This window comes from Amblyomma mixtum, chromosome 4, assembly GCF_055824585.1.
Source record: "Amblyomma mixtum isolate Tamu chromosome 4, ASM5582458v1, whole genome shotgun sequence".
Lineage (NCBI taxonomy): Eukaryota > Metazoa > Arthropoda > Arachnida > Ixodida > Ixodidae > Amblyomma > Amblyomma mixtum.
In genome coordinates, this window is record NC_143015.1 from 1,567,288 (window position 1) to 1,585,042 (window position 17,755).

General features: G+C 54.6%; 2 protein-coding genes across 2 annotated transcripts; one reads left to right on the forward strand and one right to left on the reverse strand.

Moving 5' to 3' along the window:
- The first annotated feature begins 1,172 nt into the window (after positions 1–1,172).
- On the forward strand, positions 1,173–7,507 carry LOC149345484 (uncharacterized). The gene is made up of 2 exons (XM_089586089.1): positions 1,173–2,200; positions 7,493–7,507. The coding sequence occupies exons 1-2, from the start codon at positions 1,436–1,438 to the stop codon at positions 7,505–7,507; spliced, it is 780 nt and encodes a 259-aa protein (XP_089442215.1). The 5' UTR covers positions 1,173–1,435.
- A 1,693-nt stretch (positions 7,508–9,200) lies between these two features.
- Positions 9,201–11,634, reverse strand: LOC149345485 (uncharacterized). The gene is made up of 4 exons (XM_089586090.1): positions 11,459–11,634; positions 11,212–11,380; positions 10,411–10,538; positions 9,201–9,771 (listed from the first exon to the last, which is right to left on the reverse strand). The coding sequence occupies exons 1-4, from the start codon at positions 11,632–11,634 to the stop codon at positions 9,201–9,203; spliced, it is 1,044 nt and encodes a 347-aa protein (XP_089442216.1).
- Between the last annotated feature and the right edge of the window lie 6,121 nt (positions 11,635–17,755).

Below are 17,755 nucleotides of genomic sequence, written 5' to 3' on the forward strand. Positions count from 1 at the left end.
TTTCTCCTGTCTTCCATTTTTCTGAACGAGGACCGCTCCGAAGCCCACACTGCTTGGATCGGTATGGATTTCGGTTTCGGCGTTTTCATGAAAGTGCCCGAGCACAGGAGGGGATTGTAAGCGGCGCTTCCGCTCTTTGAAAGCTCCCGCTTGCGGCATTTCCCATTTAAAAGGCACGTCAGCCTTGGTAAGTTGGGTCAATGGTTCAGCGATGCGCGAAAAGTTCTTCACGAATCGTCGGTAATAAGCGCACAATCCAAGGAATCTGCGTATAGCTTTCTTGTCACTAGGCTGTGGAAACTCTGTGATCGCTGCCGTCTTCTGTGGGTCTGGGCAAACTCCATCCTTGCTTACGACGTGACCAAGGAACAGCAGCTCCTCGTACGCGAAATGGCACTTCTCTGGCTTCAGTGTTACTCCTGAAGACTTGATTGTTTCCAGCACTATCTGAAGCCTTCTGAGATGGTCTTCAAAGCTTGAGGCGAAGACAACAACGTTATCTAAGTAGACTAGACAAATTTGCCACTTCAAGCCTGCGAGCACCGTATCCATTACTCGCTGGAACGTAGCTGGGGCAGAGCAGAGGCCGAATGGCATCACCTTGAACTCGAAGAGTCCGTCTGGTGTGATGAACGCAGTGTTCTCGCGATCTCTTTCGTCGACCACAATTTGCCTGTAGCCGCTCGTCAGGTCCATCGATGAGAAGTACTTAGCGTTGCATAGCCGATCCAATGTGTCGTCGATGCAGGGAGGGGGTAGACATCCCTCTTCGTAATGCTGTTCAGGCGGCGGTAATCGACGCAGAAGAGAACGGTGCCGTCTTTCTTTTTCACTAGGACAACAGGTGCTGCCCATGGGCTCCTTGATGGCTGTATGACGTCGTCACGTAGCATTTCCTCTACTTGCCTGCGGATAGCTTGGAGTTCTATCTGCGATACGCGGTAGGGGCTCTGCCGCAGTGGTCGAGCGTGTTCGTCTGTTACAATGCGGTGATTGGCAAGCCGGGTTCGTCGCACATTCGATGCTGATGAGAGGCAGTCGCTGTACTTTTGAAGAAGACTGCGTATTTGGTCTTCTCTGCTCCGGGGTAAAGCCGGGTTGATGTCGAACATGGTTTGATGGCCTTGGTCTGATGGTTATGCGGGTTGGTCGCAGAGGGAAAATATTGTGACGCCCATGAAAAGGCCAATTCTACCTATTATTATTCTACATGGTCGGCGCTGCTGACTAAGCCGAAGATGAGGAGAACGAGGTTGGTGGTGTCTCGTGCTCGGCAAGCGGACCCAGCTGCTTTCAGTCCTCCGTCCCGGTCTCAATAAACCCTGGGCGTAACATCTTGGTGGAAGGTGCCGGGTATACTGGTTCCCCGAAGACGGATCCTCTGCTGCAACCTCGCCGGAGTCGTCGCATTGTTGGTCTGCCACCTTCTGTGCTCATGATGTCCCTGGACGGCGACGCTCCGAGGTCTGTGCCCAGCAGTTCATGGCAGCATTTCCGGGAGCCACGGCCGTTCGCAGGCTCAACCAGCGAGGACGTGGATGAATGGCTTACCCACTACCAACGGGTGAGCCGCTACAATAAGTGGAACTCTTCTGCCCGACTTGCCAACGTCGTCTCTTCCCTGACCGACACGGCCCTAACGTGGTACGACAACCACGAGGATTCATTTACGACATGGGACCGCTTTGTAGAGGAGCTAAAGAAGTGTTTCGGCGACTCTGTCACGAAGAAGAAGCGGGCTGAACAAGCGCTTGCGCAAAGGACTCAGCTTCCCGGAGAGACCTATACAAAGTACATTGAAGAAATTATAAAGTTATGCAAGGTCGTCTCTCCTGGCATGACAGAAGAAGATAAAGTTGGTCACCTACTTAAAGGGTTTGCAGAAGACATTTACAATTTTCTTATCGGCAAAGCAAGTCTAGATTCTGTGTCTGACGTCATCCAGCACTGCCGCACATTTGAGACATTGAAGATGCGTCGCATCATACCGAAATTCGGACGTTTAGCCGGAGTGACAACGGTGGCAGCCGTAGACACAACATCATCGTGTGATCTGGCTTCCACGATCCGCCAGATCGTGCGCGAAGAGTTGGCCAGGTCGCTGGAACTCACTCGGAATTCTTCAGAGCTTCGCCCTGAGTATCCCACGCGCCCTCCTTCGCCAGCCGCAGTTAACGCAGCGGACTTTGAGGACCACCGGGTGCCCCGACAGCTGCGACCGCGATCGCCTCCAGAACACCGGCCCCGCTTTTACCAACATCCGCCGGCCACATACGACGAGAACATTTGGCCCAATACTAGGCACGAAGACTACTTGCCGCCTCAACGTGCTCCTGGTCCCTCTCTTGTGTGTTACCGCTGCGGTCAGCCCGGTCACATCTCACGATTTTGTCCCCGCCGCCAACCATCGCGTTACGGCTCCTCAGGCTATCCTCCGCGGCAAGATTACCAACCTGTACCTTCTCGGCGCCCGTCTTACCCGCCTGATGTCGAGAACCGATGGCCTGCACAAATGCGGAATAGTTCCCCGGCATCGGATAGAAGCGTGACTCCACCTCCAGCTTCCCGCATTCGTCGATCTCCATCACCCCGACGCCGCTCCTCTGCGCCTCCGCCGGAAAACTAGTCGGCGCGACCGATGGGGGTGAGGTCGCTGGAAGTCTGCCGCCGGAAGTGATACCCCTGCCTGTAGTTATGTTGCGGAACAAAGTGAATGTGCTAGTGGATGGTGTACCTGTAATGGCTTTAGTGGATACCGGTGCTACTGTTTCCGTTATGAGCGCTACATTTAAGTCTCTCCTTGGACGCAAAGTTTTGTTTCGGTGGGACAAAAATGTCCAGTTTTGTGGTGTGAGTGGCGAACCGTTGCCTGCAATCGGAGTGTGTACTGTTAAGGTTTCTTTGAGTGGTGAAGTGTTCAGCACGGAAGTGGCGGTGCTCGCCCGATCGACGCACGACGTCATTCTTGGGCTCGACTTTTTGCAGATGTGTGGCGCCAACGTCGATTGTCGCACCGGTGAGCTCAGCGTCGGCAAATGTTTTACCACTGGCCTTGTGGAAGGCTCTTGCAGTGGAGAGGGTGTGCTCGTTGTTACCCGAGATACTGTCGTGCCTCCTTCTTCGGCCGTATGCGTACCGGTTTCCTGCCCCGATACCACTGTCGACGTGTTTGATGCGACTGTGGAACCGAACCATGTTACCTGCATGAAGAAGAATATTTTGGTTCCTCATGCCATGGTTTCCGTCACCAACGGTCGCACTGAATTATGGGCAGTGAATTGTTCTACAGAAGCGGTAGTTTTGCCTGAAGGCCAGAAGCTTGCGTCGTGCAGCCACGCCTCACAAGTGTCTGTTGCCTTGGTTACCGACGCCTTGCACGCGGAAGCGCCAGAGTTTTGTGACGAGCCCAAGCTACTCAGCATGATTGACAACTCGCTCTCGACGCATGAGCGCCGTGATCTCTTGGCCATTCTTCTGCAACACTCCACCATGTTTGACTTTTCACAGCCCGGTGGCCCACCTTCCATCCCCTCGTCTCGGACCCTTCACAGGATTGACACTGGCGCCTCACATCCGATCCGGCAAAAGCCCTACCGAGTGGCCCCGTCTGAACGTAAGCTGATCAATGAGCAAGTGAAGGAGATTTTAACTAAAGGTGTTATACAAGAGTCGTCGAGTCCCTGGGCTGCTCCAGTAATTCTTGTTCGGAAGAAGGATGGGTCGTGGCGTTTTTGCGTGGATTACCGTCGTCTGAATGCCGTCACGAGAAAAGACGTATACCCCCTACCTCGAATCGACGATGCCATCGACTGCCTATTTTCAGCCTCCTACTTCTCTTCTATTGATCTTGGGTCGGGGTATTGGCAAATCCCTATGCATCCCGCGGACAAAGAAAAAACAGCGTTTATAACGCCTGATGGCCTTTATGAATTTAATGTGATGCCATTTGGCCTTTGTAATGCGCCCGCCACCTTCGAGAGATTTAAGGACACTATACTCCGCGGTTTGAAATGGGAAATATGCATGTGCTACCTCGACGACGTTGTAATTTTCGGAAAGACGTTCAGTGAGCACAACGACCGTTTAGCTCTCGTCCTGGAGTGTTTGCGCCAAGCTGGCCTTGTGCTTAACTCTAAAAAGTGCCACTTTGGTGCGGGTCAAGCGTTAGTGCTTGGACACCTCGTTGACAAAGACGGCGTCAGACCTGATCCAGCCAAGACTGCAGCTGTCGAGTCGTTCAAGCCACCGCGGTCTGTCAAAGAGCTGCGGAGCTTCTTGGGCTTATGCTCTTACTTCCGCCGCTTTATTCGTCGTTTTGTGGACGTAGCTTACCCCTTGACTGGTCTACTTCACAAAGATGTGGCTTTCGAGTGGACACTTGAGTGCGACTCCGCCTTTCGCCAACTAAAATTCCTCCTGACATGCCACCCTGTACTTCGCCACTTCGATCCCTCCGCTCCCACAGAGATTCATACTGACGCCAGCGGTGTTGGCCTCGGCGCTGTTCTCGTCCAGCGATGCGACAACAAAGAGCACGTTGTTGCGTATGCGAGTCGCTCGCTCAGCAAGCCGGAGCGCAATTATACAGTCACCGAGCAAGAATGCTTGGCTGTCGACTTCGCCACGCAGCGTTTCCGTTCCTATCTGTACGGACGACCGTTCACCGTCGTCACCGACCATCATGCCTTCTGCTGGCTCGTTAACCTTCGTGACCCGTGCGGGCGCCTTGCACGGTGGGCTCTCCGGCTACAAGAGTTCGATTACACGGTCGTCTACAAGAGTGGTCGCCGTCACGCTGACGCGGACTGTCTTTCGAGGCTGCCCCTTCCTGAGTCTGAGCCTACCATCGCTACTTTGGACCACTGCGTCGTGTCAGTGTCATCTGCTTTTCCTGATGTCGCCACGTTCAAAGCGGAACAGCAGAAAGATTTAACCCTACGGTCTCTCCTTGCGGCAGCTGAAGATCCTTCCAATGTCAGCCACTTTTGTGTGCGGGATGGTCTTCTGTGGAAGAAAAACTATTCTTCTACGGGCCACCGCTTCCTGCTGGTAGTCCCGAAGAGCCTGTGCAACTCTGTTTTGCAAGCCATGCACGATGACCCTACATCTGGACATCTTGGTTCAGCACGGACGCTGCACCGTACTCAGGCACGCTTCTATTGGCCGAAAATGCGGGCCACGACTGAGCGGTACGTCGCCAGCTGCACTCAGTGTCAACGATACAAGCGACCTACTAGCCTTGCATCTGGTCAGCTTCAGCCTGTGACACCGTCTGCAGCACCGTTTGAGCAAGTGGGCATAGATCTCCTTGGCCCGTTTCCGAAATCCTATCATGGGAACCGCTGGATAGTGGTTTGTGTCGATTACCTTACTCGTTATTGTGAAACGGCAGCCCTGCCCGCAGCTACAGCGCATCATGTGTCCTCTTTTCTGCTACGATTCATAGTTCTACGTCATGGACCTCCAAAAGTTATCATCAGTGACCGTGGTCGGCAGTTCACCGCTGACGTCGTGGAGCAACTTCTCCGTTCCTGCGCATCGCATTTTCGCCATTCCTCGCCTTACCATCCCCAGACGAATGGACTCACTGAGCGCACGAACCGCACGATCACCAACATGCTGTCAATGTATGTTGATTCAAGGCACAAGAATTGGGACAGCGTCCTGCCGTTCATCACGTACGCGTTCAATACCGGGCGTCATGAGACTACTGGCTACAGCCCCTTCTTTTTACTCTATGCTCGACCCCCACGCTACACCCTGGACACCATCCTACCATTTTCTGAGCAGCTTCCTGAAGATCCCTCCATCACTGAGACACTGTCTCGCCGAAGAAGCCCGACGCCTTGCTCGTCTTCGTGTTCTTGCTTCCCAAGCGCGCTACGATGCCCGTCGCCGTCATGTCACTTACAGGCCTGGTGATTTGGTCTTGTTGTGGCGGCCTATCAGAAAGCGAGGATTGTCTCAGAAGCTGCTGTGCCATTACGATGGACCCTATGTCATTATTGAGCAATTTGGCGAGCTCAATTACCGCGTAGCTCGTCTCACGGCAAGCGGACGTCGTTCAGCGCGAACTGAAGTCACTCACGTTGCCCGGCTGAAGCCCTACCATTCGCGCGGCGCTTCTTAACTCGCCCAGCGGGCTTCGGCTGCGTAGGGGTAAGTGTGACGCCCATGAAAAGGCCAATTCTACCTATTATTATTCTACATGGTCGGCGCTGCTGACTAAGCCGAAGATGAGGAGAACGAGGTTGGTGGTGTCTCGTGCTCGGCAAGCGGACCCAGCTGCTTTCAGTCCTCCGTCCCGGTCTCAATAAACCCTGGGCGTAACAATATGTCTCTGATGTCTGGCAGCTTGTCGAGAAAGGCAATCCTCGTACCTTTGTTTAGATTCCGGTATTCATCGGTGAAGTTGGTTAGCAGCACCTGGACTTGACCATTTCGGATTTCGGCGACTCCCCTTGCGACGCCCAATCCTCGATTCAGGAGAAACTGGGTGTTCCCCTCGATGACGCCTTCGGTATTTTCGATGTCTCCAGTACCTATGCAGGCGCGAACACTTGATCGGGACTGCACGCTCAATGCTTCGTCGAGGATGTTTAAGGCAACGTGATGAGTCACGCTCGCCACAATAGGTATGGCTTTATCCGGAGAAAGCTTGATCGACTTAGATCGAAGGTCGATGATCGCCCGATGTTCGTTCAGGAAGTCCATTCCGAAAATCATGTCTCGCGAGCATTGCTGTAGGATCAGGAAGGTTGTCGCATAGGTTCTCCCATTTACAGTAACTCTCGCGGCGCAGCGTCCTGACGGCGTAATCAGGTTGCCACCTGCGGTGCGGATCAGCGGGCCATCCCAGGTTGTTGTTACCTTCCTGAGTCGGACAGCGATTGGGCCACTCAAGACTGAGTATTTAGCTCCCGTTTCACCAAGGCAGTAACCGCGTGACCGTCAACCGTAACTTCAAGGTGACTAGTTCGCCTTCTCGTATTGCACGTTGTCTTCGGTGTCCGATCTCGGCTTCGTCGAGTATTGAGGCTGCGGTGGGCGTACTTCGACGTCACTTCACTGGGCAGCGGTAAAAGTTTCAAGTCTGGCCGCGTCGTCGTCGTCGTTGTCGGTGTTGTCGTCGGTGTTGTCGTCGTAGTCGTAGTTGAGGCATGGACTTGGGTTTTCGTCGATGCAGGATCTTTGTGCTTGCGCTCGGAAGCCACCTCACCTCCAGAGGATGCTTTATTCTTGAAAGAATGTCGTACGCAAAAAAAGGACGAAACAGGAAGGAAACACAGAACAGGAAAGAGGCGCAACTTCCAACTTTAACAACAGAAAAGGAAACCAGGCGGTCTTTTATAGCCGCTGAGTTGCATGAGGGTGCGTGAACTAATAACAAAATGCGGTGGTGGACGAGTGATAACACTACAACAAGTCATGGGGAGGTCGCTCTTACAAAAAGCAGGGTCCATAACACATGCGAGTGTGAATGACTGCACAGGTTGACAGATTATGAATAAGGATAAGAACCAATGCTAAGATTAGCAATCATAAAACCGACTGAAGGAAGCGAGCGGACTTTGCAATGTGCATCTAAACGAAACCGTCCAAAAAAGCTAGTTCGTTTCTGGTGAGGAGAACAGAAGGCGTGCTAACGCAGTTGTCTTTTCGCTGATGTATGTAAAAAGCCTCAATTACTTCTCTTTCGATTTTTTTTTTTGCCCTGGCTCGTGAAATTCTCGTGAAATTTGCTACAAGCGTGACACTGGAAGCAAACCTGTGCAGGTCATACCTTACCTGCATGGGTTTTCGCACAATTTGAAAAAAAAATGGCTTCCAGGCACGGAGTGCAGCTGGTTTTTTCAGCCCCCTGCAAACTGGCAAGCATATGTCCGATGGTGTCAGGAAAGCGGGTCAAAAAGGCCTCTACTGTCAAACATCAAACAGTGTTCACAAAATGCACCACTAATGTGGTATACGAGATACCTTTGACGTGTGGCAAAGTATATGTGGGACAAACGGGACAGTGTTTCAATGAACGGGCTCGACAGCACAATGTGACCCTAAAGAGCAAGACGGGAAACAACCTAGCTTTACATTGTAGCAGATGTAAAGTTTGTTCTCCCAGGAAGCGCAGCTGAGGTCAGTTGGCGCCAGCGTGCCAGTCTCGTTTTCTGGAGTTGTTCGCGGGTCAGCTTAGCGACCGTTAGTGCTTCACACATCCTGGAGGGCGGGGTTTCATCAACATCCAGATCGGGCACGCTTGCAGTCAACGACGCCAGTGTGCGACGCACGTTAACGAAAAATGCCGGCGGCTGCTCGGCTCTAGGGCCAACCATGTGTTGTGTAAAAAACACGATACGCGCTGTACCCAGAAAGTATGTGAGGAGTGTTCTCCCGGGATAGACTGGGTTGCGTACAAGATCTCGTACTCCTTGCAAGGCGAGCACATTGCACATGGTGCATATGCAAGGTATACTAAACCCACCCATGTACGGTGGAAGGCGCATGAACATTCGTGACACAAGTTCGGTTTTGCCCGCCCAAATGAAAGTGCCACAGGCCGAGGTTTGCCTGCGAGCAAACGTGCGCGGTGGGTTTGCGACGCGGGCGCCAAAAAAACATGCGGCTAGGATTGTAGACTTAACTATATAGCAGCGCTCTGCCATTGAAAGGCGGAAAGTTGACGCTACCGAGAGGCCTTTCTCAGCGTTTGTGCGGAGGTTAGTCAAGGTTTCGCGGGCTACTTCTCCGCTGGCGAGTAATACTACTCCCAGGACTTTCACTCCCTGCACCCACTCCACCTCGCCCGCAAGGTTCGGTGTGAAGGTGCCAAACCTTAGTGCCTTGCTTTTTCCTCTGTGCAATAGGGCCCCCGATATCTCGTTGTACTCGAGAAACAGCCGCGAAAAAGCGGCGTAGCTATCCTCGTCCTTGAGGAAAAGCGACACGTCGTCGGCGTAGGCCGAAACCTTGATTTGGCCCTGGCCAGGCAGAGGGAAGCCGCGTATGTATGGACTGTTGTTAATGCGCCGGATGAGTGGATCCAGGCATAACACGAAGTGAAGTAACGGAACGTAGCCGGTGGGTGGAACAAAGAAAATGAATGTTTATTGCTTCGCGTCACTGACTTTATAACGATACAGCAAATGTCACAATACTGGCGCTGATAAGCAAGAGTGCGACACGTGTGAACCATCCTGCTCATGCTATACATCAGCACGCGTGCTTGATAACACTGCATCACGCGTGCTGGATGATGCTACATCCCTTCCGCCTAAGCTGGAGTAAGCGAGACGATCTGGAGGTTTCCGTATGCGAGTCGAACGACGTGGTGGTTGTTGGTCTTCGGCTTCAGAGCTGATTTCCCGTGCCTCCGGGCCTTGATCAGCTTCTACCTGCTCGGAGCTACGCTGAGCTTCTTCGTGGGTCCGGACTTGGCTCGGCTTGCAAGGCGACGCCCCTGTGTCGAGTCGTGGCCGGAGTTGGTCTACGTGGCGCCGCTGCTGTCCCTCATGTGTTTGCAGTGTTACCATACGTGTTCCCGTCGTGGACACTACCGTCACCGGCACCCACTTCCGACCAGACTGAAACTGGCGCGACCATACATGCCTTCCTGGTTGAAACTGTGTCGGTGCTTTTGCTCCTCCTGGCACAGGTTCGCCAGAGCCATCATTTCTTGTCACCTTGGTGTCTGTGAGGGAAGCTGTCAGCCGGGTTCGGGGACGGAAGCCCAACAGTAGTTCCGCTGGCGACTTTCCTCCTTCCAACGGTGTCGTGCTATAACGGAATAAAAACTTGATTAGTCGTTCTTGCAACGTGCCTGCCGGATTCTTTCGAAGCCCTTCTTTTACTGTCCGCACGGCCCGTTCCGCCAAACCATTTGACTGAGGATGGTATGGGGCTGTACTTATGTGCTTCACGTGGCTTTCTTTCAAGAAACTGGACATGGTGGCACTTGAAAACTGTGGTCCGTTATCCGATACTAAGCAGTGTGGTAGGCCAAAACGTGCGAAAATCCCTTGAAGTACCTGAATGGTGGTCTCCGCTGTGATGGTCTTCAAAGGTATGGCCTCAATCCACTTCGCCTCGGCATCAACCAAAACGAAAACTTGCCAGCCATTGATGGGGCCCGCAAAATCCATATGCAACCTGTACCATGGTTTGTTGCTAGCCGGCCATGGAGACGGCACTGCAGCAGCCGGCATAGGCCAGCATTGTATACATTGAGGGCAACCATGAACCAGCATTTGGAAGTCCCTATCTACTCCGGGATACCAAAACAACGCTCGCGCTGTGCGCTTCATGGCACTGATACCGGGGTGACTGTCGTGCATTTCCTTTAGCATGCATCGTCGCGCCGCATCCGGCAACACTACGCGATGGCCCCAGTAAATCAGATCATGACTGGCCGTGAGCTCGTTACGGCGAGAAAAGTACGGCATCAGGTGTTGCTGTGCTGCTAATAAGTGACGCGGCCAGCCGCGTGAGATCCACTCCCTGATCTGACGAAGCGCCTCGTCCGAGCGGCTTAGCTCTGCTATTTCCTTAGCGTAAAGGGCCCTGGAATCTAGACTCCGCGTATACAGCACGTATTCCATGGGCTCTTGGCTTCCTCGGTCACCCAAGCACGGCAATGGTAGGCGACTGAGAGCGTCGTCGTTAGCATTTAGCTGTCCTGGGCGGTACTCGAGATCATAATGGTAAGCCGACAGTAGTAATGCCCACCGCTGAATTCTTCCTGCGGCCATGTGCGGAATCGGCCTCTTCGGGTGGAACAGTCCTGTCAGTGGCTTGTGATCCGTCACCAGAGTAAAATGCTTCGCCAGCAAATAATCCCTAAACTTGGTGACGCCGAACACCAAGGCCAACGCTTCTTTCTCCAACTGCGAATAATTCCGCTCAGCCGGTGTCAGTTCTCTCGAACGAAACGATATGGGGTAGTCCCTGTTTCCAATACGGTGTGACAGCACCGCCGACTCCCAATGGCGAAGCGTCGCATTCAAGCCGCAACGGCTTTCCGGGGTCGTAGTGCACGAGAAGTTCCGCTTCTACCATAGCGCGCTTGGCTGCCTGGAAGGCTTCCTCGTGTTCGGCCTTCCATTGCCATTGCGCTCCTTTAGCCAACAGCCTGTAGAGTGGAACCAGCGTGGTTGAAAGGTTGGGTAAAAACTTGGCGTAATATGTGATCAATCCCAAAAAGGATTTTAGCTGGCTCACAGTCTCCGGTCTTGGTGCGGCGGTGATGGCTTCCATATTCTCAGGGGGGTGTAGGCCAGTTGCATCGATCTTGTGGCCCAAGAACCAAAGTTCCTTCTCGCGGAACCTGCATTTGTCACGGTTCAGCTTCAGTCCGTTTTCGCGCAGCCGCTCGAAGACTTGCCGGAGCTGTGTCAGCGCTGTGTCGTCCATTTTCTTGTCTTTTGTGCTCGTCTTCGTTCGCGCTGTTTATTCAAGTTGCCGGAGAGTGGAGTCGTCATTCTGTTTTTCGGCAATAATGATGTCGTCCAAGTACACCTTGACGCGAAGGAGGCCTTGCAGAACGGATTCGAGGCGGCGCTGGAACAATGCTGGAGCCGATGCGATGCCGAAAGCGAGGCGGTTGTATGCAAACAACCCTTTGTGTGTGTTCAACACGGCCATTGTTCGTGCTTCATCGTCCAGCGGAAGTTGATTATACGCGTGACGTAAATCCAAACTGGTGAACACCTCGCCCCCGTACAGAGATGCGAAGATGTCCTCAATTTTCGGCAACGGGTACTGCTCCAGATGTGTCGCTGGATTCACGGTTAGCTTGAAGTCGCCGCAGAGCCTAATATCACCGTTTCGTTTCAGTACGGGCACGACGGGCGTAGCCCACTCGGAAACTCTCACTGGTGCCAACACTCCTTCCTGTACTTGGCGGTCGATTTCTGCAGACACTTTTTCCCGAGGCGCATAGGGCACTGGTCGAGCTTTGAAAAAGCGTGGTATAGCGGCCTCTTTTTTGTGAAGTTTCACGGGTGGTCCCTTACAACAACCCAACTTCTCCTCGAAGATGTCCGAAAATTCTGTCCATCTCTGTGTCACTGTGAACCACATGTATGTTCTGCGACTTGCATTCTTCCAATAGTGCCATGCCAGAATTCCGGAAGGCTTGGATGGTGTTCCGGCCGCACAATAGAGGCCCGTCGCAATCCACTACTACGAGCGAGCTGTCCACTTGAGTGCTGCCGCATTCGACTTTCATGGCCACTTGGCCAAGGACCGGCAGCGGCCCCAGGAAGCACGTCAGGCGTACTGAAGTCTTCTGCAGGGCCGGCCACCCTTCGCGATGGCTCTCGTATACCCTTCTTGGAATGACGCTGACAGTGGACCCTGTATCCACCAGCATGCGCAGGTTCCGACCTTCCCAGATGAAATCCCTTTCGAATGGGCGTGCGGACTGGTTACTACTGCAGCTGTGAGCCACCAAAGCGTAGAGCATTTCTTCTCTGCTTGCGTCACTGGCGTCCAGCTCCTTCACCGGGAAAGTTCCTGAGAGGTTAGCGCGGCCACTGGAGCACATCCTTGACAGGTGTCCCTTCCTGCCGCACTTGTCACAGGTCGCTTTCTTGTGTCTGCATACTTCCGAAGCATTGTTCGAGCCACATCTCCAGCATTGAGTTGACTCGGTCATGGATCCATGCCCGCGTCCGGACTTCTGCGGATTCAACCTACGCTTGTGTACAAAGTTTGCCGCGCCGTTGTCATTGAAGCTCCTTTCTTGCATTGCCCGGACATTCGCATCCGCGGTTTACGCTGCTAGAGCAAAAGCTTCTGCCTCCGCCAGGTTCAACTTCTTTTGCGACAACATGTGTCGTCGAGCTTGTTCATCACGTATTCCGCAGACAATCCGATCCCGCAACATGCGGTCCAAAAACTTCTCAAAACTGCAATCCTTTGCGAGACGTCTCAGGTCGGTGATGTAGTCCCGTACCTTTTCGCCTTCCGCTTGGCTCCGCATGAAAAAAGCGTAGCTCACTGCTATCTCATTGGCTTGGGGATTGAAGTGGTTATCCAGGTGCTGTACGACGGCCTCGTAGCTCAGGCTGTTCACCGATTCCGACTGGCACTGGCCTTGAAGCACGCGAACCACGTTGTCACTCAGTGCCGACCCCAGAAGCGCACGCTGCTTCCCTGAATCTGTGATGCCGTGACCCTCAAAGAAGGCCTCCAAACGAACACGGTAAGTGCTCCAGGTACTGGTCGTGTCGTCGAACTCGGGTGGCCTGGCTGTCATCGTGCAGCTAAACCATCCTCGTCGCCACTGAAGTAACGGACGTAGCCGGTGGGTGGAACAAAGAAAATGAACGTTTATTGCTTCGTGTCACTGACTTTATAACGATACAGCAAAGGTCACATGACTGGCGCTGATAAGCAAGAGTGCGACACGTGTGAACCATCCTGCTCATGCTATACATCAGCACGCGTGCTTGATGATTCTACACGAAGAACGTTGGGGAGAGAAGGCATCCTTGCATTATGCCCCGGGTGACTGAGAAGGGAGCGCTCTGGTGGCCGTTTACAGAGAGACGAGCATTCAGGTCTGCGTAAAGTAAGCGCAGCCTGCTAACAATTTGCGAAGGGAATCCGAAGGCTTCGAGGACTCCGAACAAATACGAGTGTTCCATCCGATCGAATGCTTTCGCCTGATCAAGCGAAACAAAGCACCCGCTGAAGCCCGTCCTGCTGGCAAATGTGAACAGGTCTCTTGTGAGTGTCAGCGCATCAAACACAGAGCGGTCAGGCACGCTGCTGGTTTGAGCCCTGTGAATTAGGTGAGGCAGAATCGTCCACATTCTTTTGTTTAGTAAAGATGCGACGATTTTGTAGTCTGCGTTTAAGAGGCTTATGGGCCGCCATGCTTGCGGGTCGGAGGGGTCACCGCCCGCTTTCGGAATGAGTATGATGCGACATTCGCGGAAAGAGTTTGGACGCAACCCATCCGCGAGAAAGCCGTTGACCATCTTCAGTAGTGCTCCTTGGATCTGGTAAAAAACGTTGAATAAAAACTTGTTGGAATGCCGTCTGGACCGGGGGCAGAGGCTGCATTCATACTCTGCAGGATGGCGTGCAGCTCTTGGCTTGTGGCTGGTGCGCAATGGTTTTCCTGCAGCTCTTCAGCTACTCGTGGCAAGTTTCCAAAAAACCTTTGTAGAAGCCCGTCATACCCATCTTGAAGATGTAGCCAATTGCCCGTCGAGAACAGGTCCGAGAAGTCGCTTGCGAAAATCGCGCAGATGTCGGACGTGATTCTGCTTTGTGTGCCGTCTGGGAGGGTCACGAAAGGCACAGTAGCGGGAGCGAATTCCTCTGTCGTGCCTGCGCGTACGTGTCGCAGCACAGCCGGGTCTGATATAGGCCGCCCGAGCTGGTGTGCGCGACTTGCTGCCCGTGATAACTGGCAGAGCAACAAGTGGTAACGTGCTTTAAGTAGGCTCAGGTAATCGCTCATGGCAAAGGTTAAGGGTGCTCCCCTTTGCACTATACGGATGCGCGTATCATTCAGTGCATGAGTTACCCGGCGTCTGCGGTCTTGACCGGCCGCCACCAGAGTTGCCTGCCAACGAGTCTTGAGTGTCTCCCAAGAATCAGTCGCAACGAAGCTCTTGCACGATGCGGCCAACGCCGTACGCAGCGACGCCAGGCTTTCCGGGTCTGCCAGTAGGCTCGTGTCCATGCGCCACGTAACAGTACGTGGGGTGCCCTCACCAAAGTAGAGCCTGACTGACAAGGGGTGGTGATCGGAAATCACCGGTGTGCCTGCAGGGAACGCGAGAACCTCGTAGCTGACGACAAAACAAGCGAGCTCAGGTGGAAAATAGAATTTGTCTATCCGACTCGCTGACTGTGCTCTCTCCCACGTCGCTCCAAAGGCATCCCCGTGAAGCTGCACCCACGCGTCAGACAAGCGGAACTGAGTCACGAGATCGCGGAGCGCGGGGCACCGGAATAACGGCGACCGTGACCCTGTCCGCGGACGTCACGGTCGATGTTAAGTACACAATTGAAGTCGCCGACGATGAAAGTGGGGTAGGGATCAAAGAGGAATGAGTCGAGGCGCTCAAAAAAATCGGAACTACTAGTCTGCCGTGCTGGCGCGTATACAACCAACGCACGTACCCGCCGCTGGTTTAGTGTGAAGTCGACCGCAAGAGTGCGGCCGTCCAGCCCGAAAGTGCAATGAGCACCCGCGCGCAGGCAGGGGTTTACAAAAACGACACCAACACCGCACATATGAGAATCAGTCAACGAAAAGTAAGCAAAAACAGAAAACCGGGTGGTGAAATGCAGCACATCAAGTGAATTGCGGAAGTTGCATTCCTGTAAAAACAGGATGTCGACGCCCCTAGCCCTGGCAAAGTGCATCACCTCCCTCTGTCTATCTACGGATTGAAATCCCCGAACATTCAGGGAGAGGAGATGCACAACCGCCATGGCTGCCAAGAGCACCGGCGGCATAGCATACAACCTAAAGAGCGCTGTCATGGGCGCCGCTTGACGCGCGCGGCACTTTTTAGCTAGAACGTTCGTTAACAGTCCCTTCGGATTCCGATAATTGAGGGTGGGCACGTTTGTAGTCGGGTCTTGAGAAGTCCATATTTTCGGGGTCGTCGTTGCTTGTGTCCTCGCTCAACGGTTGCTGCGTGGTCTTGGCGACGCTCGCAGCTGAAGCTGATGCCGACGACAGTGTCGCCGATGGGAGGGTGTGGCTGGCTGGTGACGGGAATCGCGCGTCGTCCGCACCTCGAGGAGTCGTCGGCCCTGACACCTGCCCGCACGTCAAGTCGCCTGTCAGGCGAAGCGGCGTGACTTTGTCCGGTACGTCCACCAGGTCGCCCGACGCCACGCTCGACTCGTCGCTGCTGCTCACGGTGTCGTAGGTGTCTGTGCCGGGAAGCGGCGGCAAGGGTTCCGCGAAAACAGCACCGAACGGCTCCACCTCGATTGAAGGCGTAGCCTCGAGCTGCTGCTTCACGGGCACCTCTGTCGCGTGGGTGGGCTCGGGCTCCCTCGGGCTGCTGGCCGTAGGGTCCGTGTCGGCAACAGGCGTCCGGACGGTTGGTGTGCTCCGCCTTTCTTGCGCCACGTTGTCCTTGCTGGGTGCCTTTCTCGAGGCGGCGGCCGCCGCATAGGACCGTGGCCACAGGCAGTCCGCTGTGGCGTGGCTTCCGCCGCAGCGACGGCAAGCCGCTCCGCATCCGGCCGTGTCGTGGCCGGACACCTCGCAGCGAGCGCACCGCGGCGTTCGACACGCCGCGCCGATGGGGCCGTCCTGCCCGCAGCGGGAACACACCTTCCGGACGCCTCGGTAGTCAAACATGACGCGGTGGCCCTGGAAGGTCAAGAAGTTCGGCACCGCCTGCTTCATCTCGATCCGGACCACGCGCGTCCCGTTGCCGACGTGACGACGGCCCTTGAGGACGGGGTGGGTGATGTCCAGCACCTTTCCGTAAGAGGACAGTGCTGCCGCCAGCGCCGCATCTCCCACGTACAGCGGCACACGAAAAGCCGTCACGTGGACCACGGCGGGACCAACGCAGGCTACTGGGACGGAAGTGCCGTTCACGTTGAAGGCGCCTTCCACTAGCATCTTCTCCGCCGCCGCAGCCGAGGCCAAGGCGACGCAGAACTTCATGCCTCCATGGTGTTGGAGGCTCTCTAGCCCTTTCGGGCCGACAACCGACTCGATGCCGTCGACGATGTCGTCAGCAGTCGCGTCGGAAGTAACTGAAAACTGGAAACAGTGCGCCTTTGGGGGCGGCGCACGGAACACCGGAGGGGCAGCAGGTCCCGGGCCTCCCATGACGTCACGGGCGGCCGACTGGGCTGCTGCTTGAAGGTCTCGAAGTTGCCCGAGCACCGGCAAAGGCACGGCGCCTGGGCTGGGAGGCTGGTTGCGGAACCTCGGGGTCGCAGTGGATCCGAGGCCCGCCTGCACTTCTCAAAACTTCTCAGCAAGCCAGCGCCGAAAAATCTTCGCTGGGTCTGGACGAGCTCGGGCATAGAAAGACAAGTTTATTTTTTCTAATGTCAACAAAAGTACAAAACAAAACGGCTGAACTCAAAGGTCTGATGTCACATGCACATGCGCAGTGCCGCTGCACTCAGCTCGTCAGTAGGGCAATAAGAAAGCCGATACTCGACCGCCGCGCAGGACGATGAAGTATGTTGACCACTTGCGCAAAAACTCCGCCTCGCTCATTGACAGTGCGTCCACGCATGCTTGCTCAAAGAGGCGCGTGCGGAGGCGCTGCAACATCGGAAACATTGCTCTTTGCGGACGCCCATTTAAGGAAGCCGCTCCACGCTGGCGCCACATAACGAACATGCCGACACACAAGAGCATATTTGTGAACAGTTCGCGTGAACTAGTGCGCGCTTCGAGGCGGGTTAAAAACATGCGTGACACCAGTATCCAAAAGGTGCGCGCAACTACACACTCAAACATAGCGAGCCGCAATGTTTCTAAGAGACCGCATTGCGGGCATCGGGCGGAGGGCGCCACGCCCCAAGCCGCAAGGCGGTCTCTGGTGGGCAGGACCCGCCAGCCTCACAGCCAGCCGAAGTCCCTGATATCTGCAGGAAGTGCAGGTGAGGTCAGTTGGCGCCAGCGCGCCCGTCTCGTTTTCTGGAGTTGTTCGCGGGTGAGCTCTGCTACCGTTAGTGCTTGACACACCCTGGAGGGCGGGTTTTCATCAACAAGCGTGCAAAAAGCGCAGCAACAAGCGTGCTCGGCGGT